The following is a 23,940-nucleotide window of genomic DNA, read 5'->3' on the forward strand; positions in this document are numbered from 1 at the left end:
TCTGGGGAGCACAGCCCTAAGTGCCTAATTGGTGTCCTCAGAAATTATTTTCTGAGGCTGGAATTGTGTTGAGACCTGAGGTGCACATTGCCCCTGTGTTGTTGCAGCCTGTGTCAGCTATACTCATTAATTTTCAGTCTACCTGTTGCCTAAGCCAGAGGGGATGGCTGGCTGTGGAGTGTGATATCTGTTCTGTGTAAACAGCAACTCGCTCAAGCATTTCCTTTCCCCCTGCTTGCTGGGAGCTCAAGAGGTGTGCATGTCTTGAGAGAAGATGCATTAGAGCTTCAAGAAATTTGGGCATTAACTGGGCTGGTGGTTATTGGAAAAATCACTTGACTCACGGTTAATCTCAGAAGTTGAGACAGGCTTCATGCTTAGATCTAAAGTAGCCTATCCTGAATCCCAGTAAGTAGCCTATCCTTTCTCCACTGGGCAAGAGAAGCCCCTACACAGCTTAGTCACTCTGAGAATGTAAAAGGCCATTGGCATAGCTTTGGCTGGACCATGTTAGAGCATGAACTGAAATAAAATGAATGTAACATTTATTATAATCACTGCCTAAGTATTGAAGCCAGCAAAATTGTGTTAAAGTGGAAAGTTAGAGAAAACTACCTCAGTAGGTGTGCTTCCCTTTACCAGTCAGAACTAACGGACTGAGGACTTGATGAGTTTATTCATCCCTTGTTTGAATTGTGAAGCTGTTTCAGATTTAGAAAATTTCAAAAACAGCACTTGGGGCTCCTTCCCCATCTAGGGGGACAATGGCCAACTTCCACATCTTTCCAGCTTTTCCTGCCATACCTGAGACAAGGAGGCAGGCCAGATTAAATTCTTTGCCAAGACACACTATTAATAATTGCACAGCTGAAGCATGGAAAGAAGAAATTACTAGCTTGATGCATCATATGACATTGAGGTAATAGAATTTCTAGGAAATCCCTTATTAGTTTTCCCACCTAGTCCATAGGAAATAGGCAGGAGCTCTGAATCTCAGGCTCTACTGTAGTCACTTAAAAAATAAAGCACTCCTGGCACTTTATTCTTCATTCAAATATACTTAAATGTTTGCTGTCACCATAGGTTATTATGGCCACTGCCAGCCCTTCTCATGTCATGCCTGAGTGCCTTTATAATCTGCTCCTTGCTTGTCCCTGTGTATTGCTGTTTGCAGGATGTCAGCACTCTCTGCCGTAAGGATGTGATTTCAGCAAGTGAATGTGCGTGCTCGGGTGCACATGTGCAATTGTACATGACAACAGAAAGCTAAAAGTGCTGTGGGGATATCAGGCCTGACTTTGTCAATTCAGAAACTGACTCTTGGATCATGGAAGACAGTGACTCTTCTCTTAATCACTTTAGTCACTACTTAAGTGATAAGCCTGGGACCCTTAAAAAGATAAATATTTTTCCTACCCATTCTACATTTTACTTGGAGAGAGATTCAGAGGCCAGCAAAATCCTATTAGTATGGGCAGTCCTGCTGATTGTGTTGTACAACTTGGAAGGTTGCTGCATCTAGGTATAGCACTCAAAATCCCAAAGAACTTGCAGAATCTGGCCCCTTGATGGCAACCAGGATCACTGGTTGTCTATATCTAAGTGTTGTGTTTGTACTGCTTAGTTACTCCTGAGCATAACATTTGTGTTTGCTGCCTCTGCTGAACTGGAACAGGCTTGCAGTTCCTACATTGACAGTGCCTGTTTGAGACTCTGAGAGCTTGGTGGCAGCCACCAGCAGCAGAAGGTTCCCAGGTCTTTTCCTTTTCCTCCAAATGGTATTTACTGAGACTAGTTGAACTGTGTATCCCCCTATGAAAATGAGCAGAAATAATACTTGAGGCTTAGTGGTAGGAATGGATTTACTAGAAAAACCTGTTGTTTAAAAGATCCCTTCACTGGGCGTTGTACACACAAAAGACCCCAAAGAGCTCAAACATGGAGAACATGTTGTAGGGACAGGCCCAGATGTAAATAGCCGTTTCTAAATACACATCTGGTTTAGTTGTTCTGGTTTTCCTTCTAAAGACCACAGACATCTGCTTCTAAAGCAAAGCTGATCTTTAAAGAAGCAGAACTACTGGAAAACGGAGGAGGAGGGAAGTCAGCTTTTTATTTGCTTGGGCTTGACTTCATGGAACATGGTCTGTAGAGTGCCTTGGTATATTTCACGGATTTTCGTCTTTTATTCTCCATTCTTCTTGGTTATCCATTGCAGTGGAATTGGGTGTAGTGAGTGAAGGGAAACTTGGCTTATCTGAGGAGCCAGGTGTCATGTCCTCTAACTTGTGCAGCCCGTCCCTCTCACCCTGACATGTCTGCAGGCAGGAATTGCATAGGTCTTTCTTTTCTACTAAGCAAAGCGATTCTATGCGTTTAATGGTGTCAATTGGCTCGTCTTCCTTTGCAAATTCTGGTAAAGGGTTTCTTTTTACATTCAGTCTCTCAAGCTTGGGGAGTTTTTTCACGCTCTTTGGGATGATGGTCAAGGAGTTGTCAAAGAGACCTAGTTCAATAAGTACCCTCAGGGACCCAAGAGTGGTGGGAATAGTCTCAAGACAGTTTAAGCCAAGGTTGAGAGTACGCAGGTTCTTGAGATGGGTCAACTCTTCTGGTAGACCTTTTGTGGTCAACTTGTTGTTGCATAAATTCAGGTAAGTAAGGTTCTGAAGTGTGCCTATTTCTGCAGGCAGCTCATCAATCTGATTACTATGCAGGTCCAGCCACATCAGATTCTGGAACTTCTCAATGATGTTTGGAATCTTTCTTAACATGTTTCTGCTCAAATCAATTTCCTCCACATCAGCCAGCTCCAAAAGGCACTTGGGGAAGATGGCAATGCCCATTTTGCTTAACTCGAGACGGCGCCTTCCATTAAAAAGTACCCGGACTGCATTTTTGGCCACTTTCAAGGTGATCCTTTTCCCTTGTGGACCTTTTCCCTTGGGCATCTCTCTGCTGACAGACAGACACACCAGACCCTGTGGATAAAAGATGAGAACTCCAATAAAGCTTTTGAAAGCCATGGCTGTTAATCACACAGTTATATGTTAATATTACTGCTAGATTTTTCTGAAGTTGGTTTTTTTTTGAGGTCAGAACTTTTCAACTCAAAATCTGCAACTCTGAAAATTCTTCCTCAAAGTATTTTCAGTAGGTGAAATTCTAATAATTTACAATATTATTTCATTGCAATGTAACATCTATGTTACATTACACGGTGAAATTACAAGTGGGACATATTTGCTGTCTTTCCTTCCTAAATACTGATTTGAACTTAGGATGAATGAATGAAATATGTTATTATCCATCAGCCAGTTGAGGACTGGAGAAAAATATACTGGGGGTCTCAACACAGTCCTTAGACACTGCATTAAAAGAAGCTATCCAAAATTATCTCATTCTACCAGATCAACGTTTGCTGTCATTACAGGTCTGGCCTTTGCTAACAGGCTGGTTAAATTTCTTGTGTAATGGACTTGAGATTTGGGCTCTGGATGTTATTGAACGATTAAAAGTTTAAAGGAAATTATTAAGAATTTTGTTTTGACCAGGACTCAGGAACATAGTGGGCTCCCAGACTTGCCAGAACAACTGGCAATTCATACATAACCTACAGGGCAAACTGCAACAGGGATGGATGTCAGTGCTGCTTAATGCCATGTTAAACCAGGCTTTGCTAAGTGTCTCCTCCTCTGGATACTCTAAACTTGTTATTTTGTTCATGCTGTGGGATAGAGGGTCTCCCACTGCAAAGGTGCCCTGCCCTCAGAAAAATGCATATAGGTGTAGTAGTCAGACTTTTGACTCATACTGATGCTCAGCATGTGCTACATGCTTTCTGGAATGAGGCCTGTAAGAGTATAGTCCACTTACTCTCAGGTTTGGTGAACTCTTTCTAATCAAAGGTCATCAAATATAGCTGCTAATTATGGCTAGTGGCAAAGGAAATAGGCTGACTCCCTGGAAATGGATGACAATGTCTCTCCCAGTGAGAGTTTAGAGAGGAGCACAGGTTACAGCTGAGTAATCTCAGGTCTGGATGCTCTGGCATTTAATTTTGAAAAGTCAAATTGCAGCTTTGATGAATGATTGTTTAGGACAAAATATAGATTTGTCAACAATACATGTCCCTATTAGAAAGTCTTCACTACAAACCCTTCAGGCTTTTTGGCTACTCATTAATCATGTGTGAATACATGAAGAGGAAGCTCAAGCTACAACTATGGCATTTCAGCTTATTTTAAATTACATGCCATAGCCCAAAATAATGCAAAAGCATTAACCCAGCTACCACCCATTCTCCCAAGAGCTCTGTAATGAGGCAGATGCTTCAGAAAATACTGGAAGTAGCGCAGTGGATTCGGTCTTGCCCTGAGGGTGAGTTCCAAAATAGGTTTTTTGCTATTTTACATGAAAATATTTAAACACAGTTAGATGTTTCTGTGTGTCACTCCCATGTTTCTGTCTCTCATGAGTACTTACAGAACCATATTACCAAGGAGCAATGTCAATGCTGTTCTATCTGTATGTTGACTGGTAACTGAAGCAAAGTACTCTACAGTGTAAATAAGTACTCTTTCCACCTTTGTTGATGTTAGTGTAAGTAATTTCCCCAGGAGTGAGTAGGAAGTTCTGGAGATCAAAACAGCATGATTTTCTAATCACAGCTCACTCATTTGAAGGATTTTATGCAATATTCTTGTTGGCAATTCTGTGAAGATAAATTGAGCAGTATGGGGACTTCCAGGGCCCTACTGCTGACACAGGACACCCTGAGTCCTTTCTGATCCACAGAAGTGGGGTGACTGCCACGCTTCAGAAAAGATCTATAGGGGAGCTTTCTTAAGTGTTGGCAGAATGGAAAGAGACTTTCTGCTTCCTGTAATTGACATGAACCAGGTGAGCTTTGGGTCTCACTTTTTTTTTTGGTTTGAATTTTGTGTTGGACGAGTTGACCAAGACATTTGGTGCTTTTTGATAATGAAGCTTCTCAAACATGTATGCTATTAAAAAGTGAATGGGAGCCTCAAGGAAAAACATGTAATTTTTTTCCCCTAATTTCAAAATTATAGTTTCTTTAAAAATGCTTTTTAAAAACATGTTTAAATCTCCGAAAACATTGTATTCAGTTCCTGTAAGTTTTTTCTATTATTTTTTATTTAAAATCCAAGAGAGCAATATTGAGCCAAAATACTTTCCTTTCCTATTTTACAAAGTACTATCTAGGCAAAGAATCATTCAGTTGTGGCACTGTTCTGGTAACTGGTTCCCGGTGCCGGGTCCCCCTGCGCTGTGCGCGCCTGCCAGCACTAGAGGGAGCCTGGCGTGCAAGGCTGAGTGCTGCAGTTCAGCCCGCTGGGTTTGAGTGTTTCTCTGTCAATAACCCTTTCCAAGCTGTTACAAAGTTTGAACCTGGACCTTTCAAGTTTTTAAGTTGAAACAAACAGATCAGTGTGATTTTTCTCAGGACAGATCTTTTTGTATGATGCACTGCATAATGTGCAGGCTCCAAAGATTTTCTTCCTATAGCCTACTTTAGCCAGATTTTTTTGCATCCAGCTGTGAACCTCTCATATGCACTGATCAAGTCCCTAAGAAGCGCTCACTCTAAGTGCTATTTAGTTTGGGTAAAAGTTGGAGCCATATTTCAAACTTAGAAAAATAGGATTTGCAATTCCAAAAATAGAGATTATTACTAGAGGACTGCAGAAACATTTTAGTGTGCTTGACAACTTGAAGAGGATGAATAGCTCTCCTGCCTCTGCATGCTTGTAAACTAATTATCAGTGTTTTACAGGGCTGTAGCTGGAGATAACGGAGCTTACTTAGCCATGTCTTATTGTCTTTGGTTCAGTGTAAGATTCCCCCAGTCCTGTAGCCACTGATATTAAAAATTCAGGAATCACGGGAGTCCTCCTTGCTTAAAAGTTAATTATGCCTGTTCAATCTTACGCTCACAGTGCATGTCCTGGAATGGCAGAGGGAGAGGTACATGTGCTGCCCTACCACCTAAGAAGTGATAATGAGACTTTCCACCTGTTTTCTCTAAACCTGTGTCAAACCTGCACCCCACTGCTGGGCTCACGCTCTGAGTTGTTGGCAAGCCTTTTCCTCAGGTGGAGGGTGCTGTATTTCTGTGATAAGGTCTCACTAAAATGGATCTTGACTAGAAAACCCTTTCCCTTTCTATCCACACTTTTTAGAATCTTTAGCCTGGATGTGCTTTTGAAGCCCAGAGCTTTAGGAGTGTTTAGAGGTTGATCTGATACAGAAATTAATAGAAAATGTGTGTCAAGGATATCGTGCTGTCTGTGGTGCTCAGTGTTGCTGGGAACTGCAGGGATGGAACAGACCTGAGCATCAGTACTAAGACTGTCAGTGTCTCTCTGAGGCAAGGAAGGATTGGGGATTATTCCTTATCTGCACTTAAGCACTTGCACGGGGGTCAGCCATGACCCACTTTATCTTAAGCCTGCCCAAAAAGGATGACCTGATCCTAAAAGACTGCACCTGGACCCTGAACATTTCTTTTTTCCTTTCCTGGCCCAGGTGGGTGCAGAAATGGCCTTCTGCCTGTAGCACTGCCTGGTGCTTCAGGGCCTCCTTCTCTGTGGTTCTGCCTATTATCTTCTTCTAGGGTTGGTTCTTCCTAGTTCACTGCACCTAAAGCTGCACAGGACCATCTTAAGCCCATCTTGAACTACTCTGTAAGAAGTTTCCTCTGTCTTCCCTCTTGGAATTCTGCATGCTGTAGAGCAGCAAGCCCAACAGAGCTCCATATTCCCTGCACCTCTCTGGTGGCAGGAAGACTGTGAGGTGACATGTGCTAATTCACCCATGAAATAGGTGATACTATCATCTGTAGTGAAATACTTGCATGTAGAGCTTAAAACCAGCATTCGTACAGCAAATGATTTTGCATGAAGCCAAACAGTTCCACTTCCCTGCTCACAAGCCTGTTACCATTTCTTGTTGTTGGATACGATCTGTTGTGGAAGAGATTAATTCACTGACTGTCTTAAACACAGTCTTAAATAGGCAAGTTTAGACTAAATTCCACCATGATTAAATAATTTGAGAAAAGTTTCTTTTTTTAATATTCTCATTTTCCAGATGACTTCGAGGCTGCTGTGCTATCACACAGTTCAAAGTCACTTGCAAAACCAAGGCCCAACAAGAATAAGCAAAAACATTGTTTCATCTTAACAATTCTGCCAGGCTGCCCCTGCATATGATCTTACCAGCTAAGTAGCTCGGAAGGCCCAGAGAGTGAGGTGCAGATGTCACAAGCTGCTCGGTTTTTCACAGTAGTGTGGGCTCTTACTGTGCAGCTCTCCTCTGTCTGCTCTTCTTTGAACAATGAATTAGTGTTTCAGTCTGTAAATAAAGCCATGAGGATGAAATACAGGACAGTTTCCTTTCCACAGTCCTGTGAATTCTGAATGGTACTTCCTTGATGGAAAATGGCAGCTCTTCAAGAAGCTTGTGTGAGCATGCCAGTGAGGAGTGGCTAAAGGGTTTCCCCAGCTCCAGGGTCCTGATATTCAGTGTTATTTCTGCAGCTTATGAAACCTGTGTTACCAAGCAACAGGAGTGCTACGCCCTTGGAGATCATCAGCATAATGGTTGGTTCCGGAATGCAAGATCGAGCTGGAAGGAGAAGAACTGAATGGCATGCAGTGCCCGGAAATGTTGTATTTCAAATTATGCCAAAAGAAAAAGCATCTGGAGTTCATTAGATGCTGTTAGCTTCTAACATTGCCTTAACTGTCCATTTTAGTCACTTGACTATTTCATTTTACTTGGCTGTAGCCGAGTGAGATATACTTGTCTGTGTGTGTTAAAACTCAGGATGTTTGTGGTACCATCCTTACCACGTGCCAGATGGGATAGATGTAGACACTGGAGAGAAGGTTCATTCAATGGTGCAGCAGAGAGTATATGATCTGCAATTTATCTGTTCATATGTATCTATCTGTCACATCTGTCTACAATATCTATCAGTGACCCTTCAAAAGTGCACTTGGTATAATGATTTCCATCTGGAGCATGTGAATTTATTGAAATGTGTCCCTATGACTGAGGTTACCAAGCTCAAGCTCTTAGTAACTGATCACAATCATTTCAAAATAATATCTGAAAGAAACCCTACCATGGAAGAGAATAAGCTGAATGGTTTGTTTAGGTATTATTCACAGGAGATACAACATTAAGGCCTCTCTTGCTGATAATAGGACCAAGATGATATTGGCATAAAGAAGCTGATGATGTTAATGTACTTATCTGATTCCAGGGCTGGAGATTGCATTCTGCTCACCTAAACAAATTACCTGGATTTACTTGATGTGTTTCATGACCTGAAGTATGCCTGAGTGCAGCATCTCCACAGTGGAAATGTTATCCCTTTGGCTTAAGCACTGTGAATGCACATGGTGCAAGCAGTGTTCCATAAATGAGGGAGATTCCTTTCTCCCCTGCCCTAGCCCTTTCAAGAAACCCCGCTTCAAGGAACCCTGCTTGAATATGGTGTTTTTATTTTGAATTACATCCCAATTCTTCAGTACAGATTAAGCATAACTGGAAGGTGGACTGGTACAGTCAAACAAGGAAGACACCGTACCTTTAGAATAAAGTAATCTAACCTAACACTCTTCTAAGTTTGAGAGAGATAGATTATTTCACAAGGGAAACTGGTATTTCTTTGGTAATTGCAAAGATTTTTAGAGAGAAGTTGTTTATGAGAGCCTTGGCACAGATTTTTAGACTGAACTCTGGAGGATGGAAGGAAAATAAAAAGAAAGTTAAAGCAGAAATCTAAGAATCAATTAAATTTATTGGAATTTTCACGTTAATTTTAGTGAGGGCAAAATCTTATCCTTTGAGATTATCTCATCTACAATGAATCTCCAAATGGGTTGAGGTCCACCCATCTCTAGCAAATGGCACACTGGCTATCACAAGGGTGAGATCATAGTCTGATGTTAATGGAAGAGGGATTAATAAATCACGTAGAGTAGCCAAAGGTGGATCATCATTAGTACGCATCATGTTTACATTCTGCTATGGTTGGTGTCCTACAAATACCTTATAAATTAAGATGTAGATAGATCTGTAGGTATTTCTCTTGAGTTCATGTAATTTCACTCCCTCTAGAACTGTAGCTATTTATATTTATAAAGCACTTCAGTTTCTTTTACAAGCTGGCCTTTGATTATTTATTTATTTTAAATTCACTTACTGCAGTTGGGTAGCTGACCTTCATCTACACTGAGCTTTTGCTGTGCTGTCTAGAGAGGTGTTGGCTGCAAAAATGCTAATTGATTATCAAGGAGAAGGTAGGAATAGGCTTTAGCTGCCTGTAATGCAATTCTTGTTTTGAGACCCTTGTTTTGAGTCAACAGAGGAGAATGGAGGATTTCAGATCTCTGGGGAATTAGAGGGAGCATCCTTTGAGACCCAGATGGATGGCTTTTACAGGGGAGAGACTACATTTAGCCTTGCTTATTTTCATGACATGGTGAACTTGTCAACCTCTTTTGAGTTATGTAGTGGCTCCCAAAGTCAGCAGAGAGAATTATTTTGACCCTTGTATGGTCTTATTAGCTGTTTAGGGCTTGTGACAAGTAGAGCAAGTGTTTCACTAGGAGGCCATGACACCCACAAATCAACATATGTATATTTACATAACATCCACACAAGACTGGCCCAGTTTAGTCCCATGTGAAGCATTTTATAATGCTCTCCCCTGCTCTCTAACTCAACCAGAAATCCAAAATAAACCTGGATGGTTTTAGTGAGCAAGTATGCCCCTGTGGAAAGGGATGATCCTAACTTGATCACTCTGTAACAAACAGCCTAATCCAACCAAACTTCAATTAATGCCAGGAATCCTGATCCTATTACATCCCTTTAATATACCCTCCCTGAGTTCCAAATGTGTCTTGGAGGCCTTACACAGGCCACTGGGGCAGCGCTCTGTGAAATGTGCATACAGTGTGAGAGGACTTTATTTTAAAGGGTAAGTGTTCACATTTGTACTTTGGAGTTCCCACACTGATGAGCCATGTGTTGCTCAAACTGGGGTGCGACACAACTACTCTAGTCAACAGAATTTCTTCTGATTTACACTGTGTAAATAGTATACTCTATTCTTCTTTTGGACAAAGAGTGAAGATCATATTTTTCTGTACTGGACGTGAACTTTTGTGTGTACTGGTTTCTACACCTTTGTGTGTACTGGATACCTTATCATTATTAGGTTTCATATGCTTAGCAGGAGACCTAAGCAGAGCTTCGGAATTGTAGACCATGTGCTAGAACTCATCCTGGCTTTCATGTTTATGCATTCAAAACTCTTCTCTCAGATACACACTTTTCTCTAAGCAAAGAATAAAATAGCATGTAAACCATAGTGTTTTTCCTTTATGTACACTATTAAATTGTCCAGGATTCAATAAGCAGTAAAATTATTCATAAGCATGAGAGGTGGTTGACAAGACATTACTACTTCAAATTCAATAAAATGGTAATGATCATAGACCATTCTGGTGTTTTATTTAGATCTTTGAAGCTACTTTAAGCCTTGCTTTGTGGGTTTCTAGTGTGATCCAATGCAGAGCACAGGAGTAAAAAATAGCAGCTAGTTATTCCTGCAGTAGTTTTATAATCTATGCTGAACTGATTTCCTTGCACTTCATGAAGTGAAATGTCCTGACTCTGAGCTGGCACCTCAGGATTTGTTTTACTCTTAAGAGGAAGAGCCTCTCTTACCACCAGTACTGTATCATGTCAGTAAGCCTGTTTACTTTGGTAGATGAAAAATTTCTTCAGTCTGTGTACTGGTTTTAGCTGGTTTAGAGTAAATTTCCCGCATTGTAGAAGACAATTGCGTTTGGATTTGTGCTGGAAGCAGTGTTGATAATTCAGGAATGTTTTAGTTATTGCTGAGCAGTGCTTACACAGGGTCAAGGCCTTTTCTCTCTCTCAAACTGTACCATCAAGACCATGGGGAGGCTTGGGGTGCATAAAACATTGGGAGGGATCACAGCCAGGACAGCTGATCCCCACTGGCCAAAGGCGTGTTCCACAGCAAACTGTGTCACACTCGGCATACAAACCTGGGGGAGTAAGAGGCAGGGACATTCCAAGTGCTGATGTTTGTTTTCATAAGTCATGGTTACATGTGATGGAGCCATGGAGATGGCTCAATACTGGCCTGCCAATGGGAAATAGTGAGTGAATTCCTAGTTTTGTTTTGCTTGCATGCACATCATATGCTTTATCTGTTAAACTATCTTAACCCACAAGTTTTCTCACCTTTCTTCCTGCGATTCCTTCATCCCTATGCAGGGACAGTGCGTAAGGGACTGCGTTGGGCTCATTTACCTGCTGGAGCTAAACCATGATAATCCAGTTGTCACTTGTCTCAGTTTTGTCTCTAGGTGTTGACAAGAGCAAGTCCATGGTCTTCAGATACTGACATACGTTCTGGTTCAGTGCAGTTGAAATGAAACTCGTTTCCTCAGAACCTTTGATTCTTTCTTATTTTCAAGTGAATTCCCCTGCTTTTAGTTGATCTGGGACTTTTTTTAATTTAAAGTTTTAATACCAAGTTGCATTTTGAGAACCAAAAATGTGGGAAAGACATGTTTATTACTTTAAAAAGTATTAAAATGACAATCTACTCTTAAAGAACTATGCTCGCTTTGTGCAACAAAAGTCTTTGATATGCAGACTGAGAGAGTTTGGTTTTTAAGTCAGTGTTTTCTGAAGGCTTCAAAAAAGCATGAGCTTTTGAGAATAAGGCTTCAGATAGAAGTAAACAGGCTTAATGGTACCTGTGATTAGCACTCTGTTGCTCCACAATGGCATGAGACTGGGAGTACAGACTGAGCAGCGTGGCTTAACTCAGAACAGCACTAACCTAATCAACAACAGTCTGATTTTGGAATTATTTGGTCAATGATGAAACCTCAGCCTTCTAGTGTTGGTGTTCTCTCATTTCTGTGTGATGGGAGTAGGGGGCACAGGGAGGACAGATGTTAATGTTTTGACTTTCTCTTATTTTTCTGAAGTAGGCTGTTTCAATCAAATGTTTGTTCCATACAGGAAGCACTCAGGAGGGGAAAAGACAATGCTCCAAAAGTGGCAGGTAAGCTAAATCTTGGCTGCACATAATTAAGCAAAGAATTTCACCACACAGATATGTCTGCACACAGATATGTGTGTGTGTGTCCATACGCACCTCAAGGCCTAAGCTGTTCTCTCCCTGCTGGAGGTGAGGCTGTTGGCAAGAGGAACACAGTATTTACATCTGGTTATTGCAGAGTTTTTGCTCCTCCTGCTATGAAACATATGGTGCTACTGTCTGCCAGATTAAGTGTGATTTTATACACATTTTTAAATTGAGACCAAAGAGAGCCACCTAGTTGAATGCCTGTTCACAGATCATCTATACAGCTAAATCAATGCACAGATGTTTTGCTGAGCTGGGAGACGTGTTTACTTTCCTGTAGCCGTGATCTTGGTGCCTTCTTGCTTATATATAGCACTTTGTGCAGCCTTTTCTGTATAGGCAGTTATCCAGGGTTTTCCAATACCCAGACTGCATGCATTTGGCTCACTTTTAAATCAAGAAAAAATGCTCTGTTATGCAAATACAGCATAAAATCACTGCATGATTATAGACAAATGCAAATGGCCTGTCTGAAGAAGACACAGAATGAAGACAAGTTCTGTGGAATGGATTGTTGTATAAGAGGTATTGTGTTGATCTGAATGGCAAAGGATTATAGATTTCACTATTTATATAATTCCTGTACTGGTGGACATGGGAACCACTGGCCTGTGGGGGTGCCTTTGCATGGTTTTTTAGGGGCAGAATCTGGAGATTTTAATGTTTGTTTCCTTTCCCTGCAGAAGAGGGAGATCAGCAACTTTGATTACCTCATGTACCTGAACACTCTGGCTGGCCGCAGCTACAATGACTACATGCAGTATCCTGTGTTTCCATGGGTCCTTGCTGACTACCACTCTGAGGTCAGTGCTGGCTGCAGAATTCTGTACTTTCTGTGGTAACAACTGCACAAAGGATTGGTGAATGATGCCATTGAAGCAGAGGGGTCTAGACCAAGGGTTTAAAATTTAAATTAGTTGGTTTGATTCCATAAGATTAATTTTATCTTCAAGTCAGCATACTGAGGATCATGTTCTGTGGATGAACATCTGTTTAATACAGACCTAGTTAAGAACATGCTGCATCAGCTCAGCATGTGGGCATGGAGAGGTTTCTGTGAACACAGAGAAGGAGTTTTGGACAGAAAAACCTTGAGAGCAATTTGCAACCTGCCAGGTCCTTTATTTGTGAAGTTCCAGAGGAGTATAAACCTGTGACCTTCTTGTATGAGTGAAACTTCCAACACAGCCTTGCCACCTCCCAGTGTCACTGGAATAGTTATGACATCTAAGATCTTAAAATATGCATCTCTGCTGGGTTTCTTTTCAGACTCTAAACCTCACTGATCCTCATACATTTCGAGACCTGTCAAAGCCCATGGGAGCACAGACTGTGGAGAGGAAACACAAGTTCATCCAGCGCTTCAATGAAGTGGAAAAAAGTGAGGGTGAGTGTTTCAGGAGGCTAATAGACAACAGAGGCTTGAGTCCCTTCAGAACACCCAAAAACTTTGCAGAGCTGTGGCTAAGGGAAACACCATGCCAAGGAGAGCCTCTCTCACTGCTGTATACAAATTGTGTGATAATTCAAAAAGAAATGTCTCTTTGAAAGAAATGCAAGGTCTGCCTTATGTGCCTTGTACTGCTGCATTCTGTTCTCTTCCCTTGGACAGGACAAAAAGCTATGTTCCCTGGAAAAACTGTGCTGTTAGCAAAGCTGCACATATTGGTCTTATTTGTTAGCTAAACTACATATGGAAGACTGCTGCATGCAGGTTAACTAACAGCTACCTTAAGAAAAGGAAACAGAATGTTGAGGCTGTTGACCTCTAGAGATCAAGACCTTTTTTTGGCACTACTGGAGAAGGGGATGGTCTGGAAAGTTAAAGGCCTTATTCTTCAGAAAATGAAATGTGGAAGGCAAAAAATGAACATAGTTCAGTAATAACTGTGCACATTCAATGTACATATTCAGTGCAAGGTGTGCTGTAGTTCACAGGTCTTTGAACACATCTGCTTAAAATACCTGTTCCCTGTTCAATTGTATTGTGGTAACTGGATGCTATGGGTTTGAATTGGTGGGTTTTTTTAACTGGAATCTGATTTGTGTGCAATTTCCAGGAGATCTGTCAGCCCAGTGCCATTACTGTACTCACTACTCATCAGCAATTATAGTGGCATCTTACCTGGTCCGAATGGAGCCATTCACCCAGACCTTCTGTTCTCTCCAGGTAAGGAGGCAAGATAACTTCCCTCCTACTCCTTGTTATGAACCATGTAGTGCATTACTGTGGCTGTGTAATGAAGGGGAATTAGTTCTTCTGACATTTGATATACTCTCTACGTGGACTTGGGGCTGACTTGGGGCTCACTTGGGGCAACATTTATGCCATGAATTCAGTGAAAACAGCTTAAGGGGACCATGGTTGATGCAAGGGAGAAGGATTATTTAGCTTTGTGAGAGCTGAGTCATGTAAACAAATAGATAATGTTTTATTGTCTGACCATAAGCTTCTGGCTTTGGGGCAGATGAGACTTGGTATGATATTCTAGAAGATGGCAGGTCTTCTAAGCCCAAGTACAGCCATGTAGCTACTGGCAAGTACCAGGAGCTTGCTGTGGTGGCATAAAGAACATCCCTGGGCCAGGTGAGGACATATAGGTTCTGGCAAGTGTGAAATGATAGGGATTACAGGATCAGCTTCCTGAAGAAGTGGGATGAGATTACATCCAATGCTCCAGAAGGAATATTTTGTGTAATCTTGTTCTGAACTTGTTACTTTTTATAGAGTGCCAAGCTGGCTTTCACCATGGAATTGAATTAATGAAAATTGAATGTTGTGTGTACCTTTCCTATCTGCCCAGCATATAGAAGCACCAAATTTCCTGATTGCCCTTCTCAGCAGGCAGTTGGTAATGCTCAAACAAATACACTTGGGCTATAGCAGAGAGTTGTTACCCTCTTTTCTCTAATGTGTTGTGTTATAATGGGGTCTACCAGGAGGACCAATCCTCCAAGGTATTTTTTAAAGAGTATCTTGCTGAAATGTACCTATCTTTGTGGAGAAATACAAGGAGATAACTTGGCCAGAATATTTCACACTTAGAGACTGCTGTATGCTTAGTTTGGGATAGGCATGTCTCCTGCAGCTTTCCAAGTGCTTTGCTGTTCTGGTTTGGGTTTTTTTCAGTGAAGTAATACAAATAAAGTGCTGTGTTAATTAAGTAATAAGCCCTATGATATCGGCTGTTACCAGCAGTAGCTGATGGGTTAGTGAACCACCTGAGGCAATGGTTGCCATCACACTCTGTGAGCCATATGTTAGCTGCAGTCATGAATGACTGTGGAGCAGTTATTTCTTGTTGTAAACAACAAAGGCTGTTGGATCTCCCTGGCACACTTTTCATGCATAATGAGTTTGCAGTCTGAGTGAATGCTTTGTGACTGCTTTGTGTGAGCAGCAGGTAACCAGCAGTTTTGTGAGCATAAATATCTTCAAAGGCTACTGAGATCTGAAACACGTAAAAAATCTTCTGGGTATGGATCCACTAAAAGAAACTGTTGAACTCCTTCTGTTATTATTCTTTTGCTTTTATGTTGGTGCATGCTCAGCTGAGCTCAGTGTTGTCATTTTCCCCAGGTGACTGGTCCTGTGGTAGCTTAGGAATTGCTAACTGTGAAATGCTTTCAAGCAAATGGCAGATCTGAGAACTGTATGATCAAATCAATGTCAGGTTGCAAAAAGAGAGCTCCCACACTTAAGCTCTTGGAAGGGTGCTGCTGCCTTTGGGAGCTGTGAAAGTTTCTCAGCATCTTAAAAAGTGAAAAAGCTACATTTATATCTGCAAATGGACAGTCTGAGTACATGACAAGGACATGCAACATCTTGGGTGCACTCTCTGTGAAAAATTGATGTTGGCATAACATTTTGTCTTTCAAGTCAAACGGTTGATTTGCACCTGACCACAGAAGCATTGAAGTGAGGAAGCATTGCCTTCAGTAATGTACTGGAGAAACCTTATTTCACTTTCTTTTAAGTGTACTGAAATCTGACTCTGGATAAAAGTTTGTATGTGCTGTGCATATTGTACTGGAATGGAGGAAAACCTGGCTTATCAAGCAGGTATTGGTTGGTACCTCCTGGGATTCTTTTCAAGAATTGGTCTCAGCACCACAAAAGAGCAGTAAAGTTTCCGTGTTTAGTGTTTTTATTGGAAAGGCATTCTAGGACCTGCTCTCAATATTGAGATTTGCTTTTGATCAACTCAGCTCTTTTATCCCCTTTTATTCTTATCCCACTCTTGCATTTCAGCTATCAGGTTGACTTTTCCTGACATTTCCCTCTCAAAAGTACTTATAGAGAGCAGGGTCTTTACTTTTCATAGTGTTACTGACCCTTGAGCAGTCACTGCCAGCAGGGAACAACTTTTTCGCATCTCTGGGCATGTTGTAAGTCTTTGCACCTTCATAATCAACTCTTAGAAACACTGAGGTCTTTGGGTTTTGAGCACCACCAAGGTGATGGGTGCTTAGTGTTACAAATTTGTGAAGTTCTGGCTTCTCTCTAGAGACCATTTTGCCTACTTGCTTTGTATATACCCTGCTGGACTGTAGTTTTAAAAATCATATTTTTCCAGTATTTTTGATGACAATAAGGCTTCTACTGAAAGCAAAGAAAACAGACTTACTGTGTCTAGCTGTAGAAAAGTCATAAGAGTTCGTTGTCTTGCAATCTAAAAGAATAAAGCAATTCTTGATTCTCTTTTTCCCTTTCAGTGCAGTTTTTGCATTCATAGAGAGAGAAAACTCATTAATTCTGATATAAATATATGCAAATAAATTTATTAATATAGGAAATGGGAAAATCAGTTATTGCTTCCTTTATAAATAATACAGGCTTAAGTTTTAAAGATATTACTTTTCCCTAAAATGAATTAGACAGCCAGGGAAAAAATCACATTTTTTCGTGGTGGTAATATCTTTAACCAGATTTGTCACGCTAACAGCATTTCCTATGTATATATTATTTTTATTTAATACAGGTAATCTTTTTATTACAAATCATATTGTTTCTCAGGAGATTACCACCAGCTCTCATAAAAGCTGCAAAAAAAGATGAAAAAACATCAATCACTACTAGACACAGCACACTGTGTGCAGATTAAATATACAAAGCCCTTTAATATGCTTCAATGAGATACTTGTTAGCTGTTGATTTATTTATAGTCCTCCTTCTACTCTGTTTTAATTTCAATTTGAATTTGACTCCAAGGGTCCCTGCCTAATAATGATCAAGAGCAAGATGACCTTGTGCATCAGATTAACTCCAGATAGGCTTGCTCATGTGATTTGCCACTTTTTCACTCTGTCCCTTGAATGGGTGTGGGAAGGCTTCACGATTGTCACTGTTGTAAGGAAGAAGGACAAGGAGCTACAGCAGAACTATGCTGTCATTTAGAGATGAGGCTGGACCAGAAGCCTGACCAGAATTCACCCTAGGGGAAAGAGAGTTGGGATCTTTCCATCTGGAATATATGTTGAGTTTTGGTGTGAGTCTATGTCAAAAGACAAGCAAGGAATGGAACTTCAGCACTTGGGGTTTATTGACTACTGTCTTCTGATAACTTACCCACAAAGGTATTTTCTCCCTAAAATATATGGCAAAAATTACTTCTTGACTTGCAGTTGCCAGACTGAGCAGAGCGGATCCAAAGGAGTTGCAACCTAAGTGTGCAGGTATTCAGGGGGAGCCAAAAGGGCAGTGGTTCTCAGCATCACAAACCCATGTGGGAACTGCTGCTGGGGTTCATCTGATCCGTGGGAGTGAGATCCCATCTTCACAGCATGAGTGCTTAAATGTTGTTTGCCTATAGAAGAGATTGCAAGTCAAAACTTCAGCTGATTGTTACTGTGCAGAAGTACAGTAACATCCTCCTCATCTGGCACATGCAGTCTACAGGCAGAGAATAAACTGAATGAAGGTTTTGTTTTCCCTTAGTCAGCCATAGACAGAACCTGACCACATCTCATATCTTAAACAGATTGACTCTTGCACCTCATCTGTGTTTTAGTGTCTTCATTATACAATCCCACTGGTTCATTCTTTTTGCCTAGGGAAGCAGCTTTGAGGATTGAATGGTTGAGGATGAGCAATCATTCATACATGTTCGCTGTACTGCAGAACTATTTAAAAGTACTCATTGTATCTCTGGCAATCTCTCTTGAGCCCTGGCAGCAAGCTGTAGAGTTATGTCCCATGACATATAATCCAAATTAATTAACCCCAATGAGAAATATCTATATTAGCCTGGGAGCACTTCTGCCAGCACCTGTATTGAGAAACAATTCAGTTCTGTCACTTTAATACAGTGAAAAAGTCAGCTTTGCTCTGAAATAGTTTGGTGTTTCTGACAAACTCATTCAGGTGATCTCCAAAAACTTATTTTTATTTGGTTATTTCCATTATTATAGAAATTTTATGTTACATTAAATTCTTCCATCATGTAGGGTTCCATATATAAAGGTAAACCTGGATTTTCACAAATGCATGCAGTATCTGAAATCCCATTAGGAAATTCTCTAGGAAAAATGGTTTCATTAGAAGGCATATATCCTTCATTCAGAAAGTGACTTTTATTTTAATTTCCCCTTGAGGCCTTAGTTTAGAATGATGTCCTGGGATACTAAGGCCACTTTTGTCTAGTGTTTGACACTCATTAATCTAAACTTATTCAAATATTTTCAAGATGTGAGGTAGTTTTTCTCCTCATTGCTTCATTGCTTACCAGTTCAGCTCAGGACCCAGAAATTATTTTTTTCTCTCCTCTTTATGCTGTCTTCATTCCCATACAGAATGACCAGTCTCTGCACACTCCTGCACACTGGGACTTTCTTTTTTTCCTGGATCTAATTAATGTTACTTCAGTTGTAACCTCCCCTTCTCCAAGGATTTTTTTCACGGGAGAATTGTACATGAGATTGTTCACAACTGCTTGTGTCACAACTGAAGTAGTACATTGCTTGCAAGTCACTCTGGGACAAAATTAATTGCTTTCAGAAGCATTTAAAATGGGTATGGGGATATTCTCAAGCTGCCCATGATGGCTCCTGCTTGCCTCTGTTATTGCAGGCTGTGCTAAGACTCAAGCTTTATGGCCTCTCAACATGCATATCTACAAATCAGCTCCTAGCAAGATGACAGTGTATGGAGCTGGGACAGATCTTGAGACATCCCCTTATCAATCATGATAAGGGGCATTGCAAAATTGGCTAAGATGCTTTTAATGCAACAGAACACTCACACTGAAGCCTTTTTGTCTGCCTCGATTTCACAGGGTGGGAGTTTTGACGTTGCAGACCGGATGTTTCACAGTGTCAAGAGCACATGGGAATCAGCATCAAGAGACAACATGAGTGACGTCAGGGAGCTCACCCCTGAGTTCTTTTACTTGCCAGAGTTCCTAACCAATGCAAATCACTTTGAACTTGGTAAGTTCTGTAAGTGTTCTTCCCAGCATCCTACCAAAAGGAAAGATCCAGATCACACGTTGAGAGTTGGTCTCTGGACTATGTGGATGAGCCTTTCTAACCATGAGATCAATTTTTATTCAAATAACACTACAAGAATAGAAGCTTCTGAAACTGAATTATGTCAGAACAACCAAGTTTCCAGCCCAGGAAAAGAAGCAAGTAGTTCCTATTAATTTCTGGACAAAAGAATTACATGTTTTGTCACACAAAAGTGGAGTTTTATATAACCAATCTAGTTGACTGCTTTTGAAAGTTTGGCCTGTATTATCATATTTGTGTAACTATTGAAAATGTATTATTCTTTTGGAGATGTGGCAATTGTTAAAGGGTGTTGGTGAAAGGTGATTTTGGTTTTTTTTATTTTAATCTACATGAGATCACAAGGTGATTAGTTTCCAAATCTCCTCACTCTCATCTTCAAAGGTTCTGCACAACTCACATGAACTTCATATATTTTCCCTGTCCTCAAGAGCATCACAATGTCCTCTGAAAGTACACTGTCTCTAGACCTTTCTGCATCCATGATGAGGGCTCAGAGAGAATCCAGAAAAAACACTATTCAGAAATAGGCATGGCAGTTCTGACTCACTTCACCTTACAGGACTTTCACACCATTTGCATTGCAAAGCTTCTTTCTTTAATAGACACTGGTTGGTTAACAATTAAGGCAGAGGAAAAATTCCTGAAGAATCATCCTAAATTTGTGACAGCAAAGGCAGCTTAACCCATTGAAATCTAGCTATAATTGTATTTAAGGTATCAGTGAAATGAGGCATGCTGAAAGATAGTAATGTTTATAGTTCTATATTTATGTAGAAGAATAAGGAAAAAAAATCTGTTAGAAGGTTGTTGAAACATAAAAAAGAATTAGGGTAGTTTCCTCCTGAGAGGAGGCGAAGAAACAAAGTCTGATTGAAATCAAGCTACAGAGACTGAATTGAGTGCAGGGACACAAAGGGCACCAGAATCTTGCCAGTAGAGAGCAAATATACAGGAAGATTTTAAAATAGGCAAAGCCAAGAACCAGAATCTGTTAGCTGCTAAATTGTATGGAAACTTGTGGTCCCAGAGCTGAACCTCAATTTAGATTTGAATTCATCCAGTTGCACAACACTGTGCTCTGAATTAAGAACATATGCTCACCTTCTGAAAAGGATCAAGTTGCAAAGGACTTGAGAACAAAATCCCTCTCAGTGGCTGCTTTGGTAGGAATATTTGGCAGTAGGGCCTGCAGGATTATGTATAAAAAGAAAGTTGTGCAAACACATTTGTCTTGTCTGCATTTGCATTCTGTACTAAAATGGTTTGTGCTGAGGACATGCATATTTTTACTGTGTTAGTGACAATTACTAGAACATCTTCTCACTGGTTATCACTGGATCAGAAATCCCAGAACACTGCTGCTTCCGTCTTCTATAGCACTAAATTTGATGAACCTGAAACTGCATGTGGGAAAATCACCTCAATTTCCTTTGACTTCAGTATTTTAGTAAAGTTGTTCCTATTTTCAATGTGTTTGATTCTTGTTTTGGATTCTCCCTTTGTAATTTCTGCAGGTTGCATGCAGGATGGAACAGTGCTGGGAGATGTGCAGCTTCCTCCTTGGGCAGATGGGGACCCCCATAAATTCATTTTTCTGCACAGACAGGTCAGTGAATATAAAGATTTATGACAAAATGCTGTCAGGGTCCCACTGAAAATGAAGCTCTGAAGGCCAGAGTCACAAATTAAAATGTTGGATCCAAATGCATCCTGCCTTTGTGAAGTTTGTATTGGCTCTGAACTTTGCATGTCTGTTTCTCTGCCTAAAAATTCACCTTCAGTCATGGCAAACTTTCCAGACCAGATGTGGATTACATGTAGGTTTGTGTCATGAACATAGCCCACAAGTGTAAGAGAACATAATATAATGCACAAGAATTTATATGCATTCAGTTCCTTGTTGTTGCTAACAATCTCCGTGTTTGTTTAAATTATTTATTTCCATCTCTTGAGTCATGCCAGAACTAAAGGTTCTTTTTTATTTTTGGGGGTTGGGATGGGGGAAACCTAATGTAATTCTCTGCCCTTAATGGAGTCGCCTTGGCAATTTGAAAGCAAATAGCTCTAAGGTCCTGAGACTTACTGCAATTAGTGCTATCTATTAATAGTCAGAAAGTCTTCCATGTGATGTCATCTGCTACATAAAAGTGAATGCAAGTGCAATTCTGTATGAAGATTGTTACATTGAACTCAGACTTTGCAGCATGATATCGTGGTACAAGTCTCTCTAGTGCTCCTGCATTACCCCATCAGATTTCTTAGGGTGAGCTGCATGTGTGAGAGCACACAGACTGTTGCTGTGTACAGATGTGATGAATTTGTTACCATTGGTGGGGCTAAACAAACAGCCCATGACTTTCAAGGCATTGCATTATCCTGGTTTGTCATGTTGCTTCAGTTTTTGCCTCATGGGTTCTTCACACCTCTGCTCTGCAGGTCCTTGGGATTTCAGCTTTCTCTCTCGATAATCACTTTGTGGGTTATTATATCCAAACCTGTGGATACAACCATCTTTTCTATTTTGCTGTCTCCAAATAAGCCTCTCCTCAGTTGACCTCTCCAAATGCTGGCTTAAATCCTCTGACCCCCTTACTACCCTAACTACTTCTTTTCAACAAAACCAGTCATACTTTTATTTTGTAAATACTTTTCTTCACTGTTCTCTGAACCATTAACAGCAACCACAATGCTCCCATTAAGTTCCCATTACTTTCATAGAATCATAAAATGGTTTGAGTTGGAAGGGACCTTAAAGATCTCCTAGTTCCAGCCCCTCTGCCACGGGCAAGGACACCTTTCCCTGGATGAGGTTGCTCAAAGCCCCATGCAATCTGACCTTGACCATTTTCAGGATTGGGGCATCCCCAATTTTCTCTGGGCTGTTCTAAATTCTAAGCACCCTCACAGTAGGCAATCCCTTCCTGATACCGAATGTAAATCGACCCTCTCTGTTTAAAGCCATTCCCCTTTTTCCTGTCACTACATTCCCTTGTGAATTGTTCCTCTCTGGCTTTCTTGTAGGCCTCCCCTTAAGTACTGGAAGGTTCCTTGTGGATGCCAGCCTGGTCAGAGAGAGAGAAACAGCATTTGTTTCTCACAGTGGCTTGTGAGAACTTTACGGAGTTGTAGGAACAGTGATAACTTGTTAGCATAAACAACCTGCAGGTGGTGTTTTTTCTACTGTTTTTCTGTTCTTCTCAAGGACTGTGAGAAACTATTGTTGTTTCTCTCTCTCTGACCAGGCTGGCATCCACAGTTCCTGGTGCCACGCTCTTTGGCTTGTGAATGACTGAGTATGAGAGAGAACTAGTTCAGCTCTGGTTTCATTTACAAATGCTCAGGTTACTTCAGTGAGTGAACGTGGATATGATCTGAGCCTGTGCTTGCCTATTTTTTTATGTGCAGTAATCCTGCCTTTTTTTGGGTTTTGTTTGGTTGGTTGGTTGGGTTTTTTTTATGACTGTTGCTTATATAGAGTGACTGTTGATTATACATTGAGATATTTCATCTTTTCTTTTAAGATATTAAGAGGCTCTCTTTAGTTTCTAGTTTGAATTTATGACCTGAACACTTTAAATCTGTGTCAGAAGAATAATGCTAAAATATATTTAAAGGAAGTTAAATTTCTATCTTGCTGCTTTACCTATTTTGAAATGGATAACTCTTGTTATGGATAACCTACTAAAAATTCTTCTTCAATCATTTTGAAAATGCAGTTATCTACCAGAGTTTTATTGCCAAAGAACTGAAATGGAGATTAGAAGCCATGTTCAGAATGTTTAATTTCCTGTACATACACAGTAATAGGTATTACTGAGACAGACATCTCTGAAGCTGTGTAGAGAGTGATTTAGAGGCTCAGAGCTCTGTTCACACTGAAAGATGAATGTCAGTGCCCATAACCACAGTTACTAGGAGGAAGGAGATCCTCATCTAAGTTTTGTGTGCACTGTAGACGTGCTGCTGGAAGTACAGTGCTTGCTAAAATGAAGAATTGAGTCCAGTGAATGCCCTGTCTTCTAACTATTGCAAATTGGTTTTGGACATTGAGGTCAAATATGCAACAGTTCCCTCATATTTCTCAGTGGCTCCATGGAAGGCATGGAGGTTTTGGGGGGCTGTCTGGTTTCTTTTGCTGCTCTGTCTTGTGGTCTTTTCAAGGTGCTCAATCTCTGTTTTCCAGTTCCGCA

General features: G+C 40.7%; 2 protein-coding genes across 7 annotated transcripts in view; one reads left to right on the forward strand and one right to left on the reverse strand.

The window, feature by feature from the left end:
- WDFY4 (WDFY family member 4) overlaps window positions 1-23,940 on the forward strand; it is a 130,976-nt gene that overhangs the window by 89,699 nt on the left and 17,337 nt on the right. For 5 of the 6 annotated variants that reach the window (XM_068197565.1, XM_068197569.1, XM_068197566.1 and 2 more), the window contains 6 exons: window positions 12,112-12,154; window positions 12,922-13,041; window positions 13,508-13,625; window positions 14,299-14,408; window positions 19,513-19,666; window positions 21,265-21,356. In XM_068197565.1, coding sequence (XP_068053666.1) covers window positions 12,112-12,154; window positions 12,922-13,041; window positions 13,508-13,625; window positions 14,299-14,408; window positions 19,513-19,666; window positions 21,265-21,356 — 637 coding nt within the window. Of the gene's footprint in view, window positions 1-8,296; window positions 8,507-12,111; window positions 12,155-12,921; window positions 13,042-13,507; window positions 13,626-14,298; window positions 14,409-19,512; window positions 19,667-21,264; window positions 21,357-23,940 lie in introns of those variants that run through there. The other variant, XM_068197571.1, reaches the window with a different exon arrangement.
- LRRC18 (leucine rich repeat containing 18) lies at window positions 2,094-7,590 on the reverse strand. Its single transcript, XM_068197576.1, has 2 exons — window positions 7,245-7,590; window positions 2,094-2,981 (listed from the first exon to the last, which is right to left on the reverse strand). Exon 2 carries the CDS (start codon window positions 2,949-2,951, stop codon window positions 2,169-2,171), a length of 783 nt encoding a protein of 260 aa, XP_068053677.1. The 5' UTR covers window positions 2,952-2,981; window positions 7,245-7,590; the 3' UTR covers window positions 2,094-2,168.

This window comes from Anomalospiza imberbis, chromosome 8 (genome assembly GCF_031753505.1).
Source record: "Anomalospiza imberbis isolate Cuckoo-Finch-1a 21T00152 chromosome 8, ASM3175350v1, whole genome shotgun sequence".
Taxonomy (NCBI): Eukaryota; Metazoa; Chordata; class Aves; order Passeriformes; family Viduidae; genus Anomalospiza; species Anomalospiza imberbis.

What these genes read in the sequence shown, in the direction of transcription:
- LRRC18 (XM_068197576.1), bottom strand. Translation starts at nt 2,951, where the DNA reads ATGCCCAAGGGAAAAGGTCCACAAGGGAAAAGGATCACCTTGAAAGTG.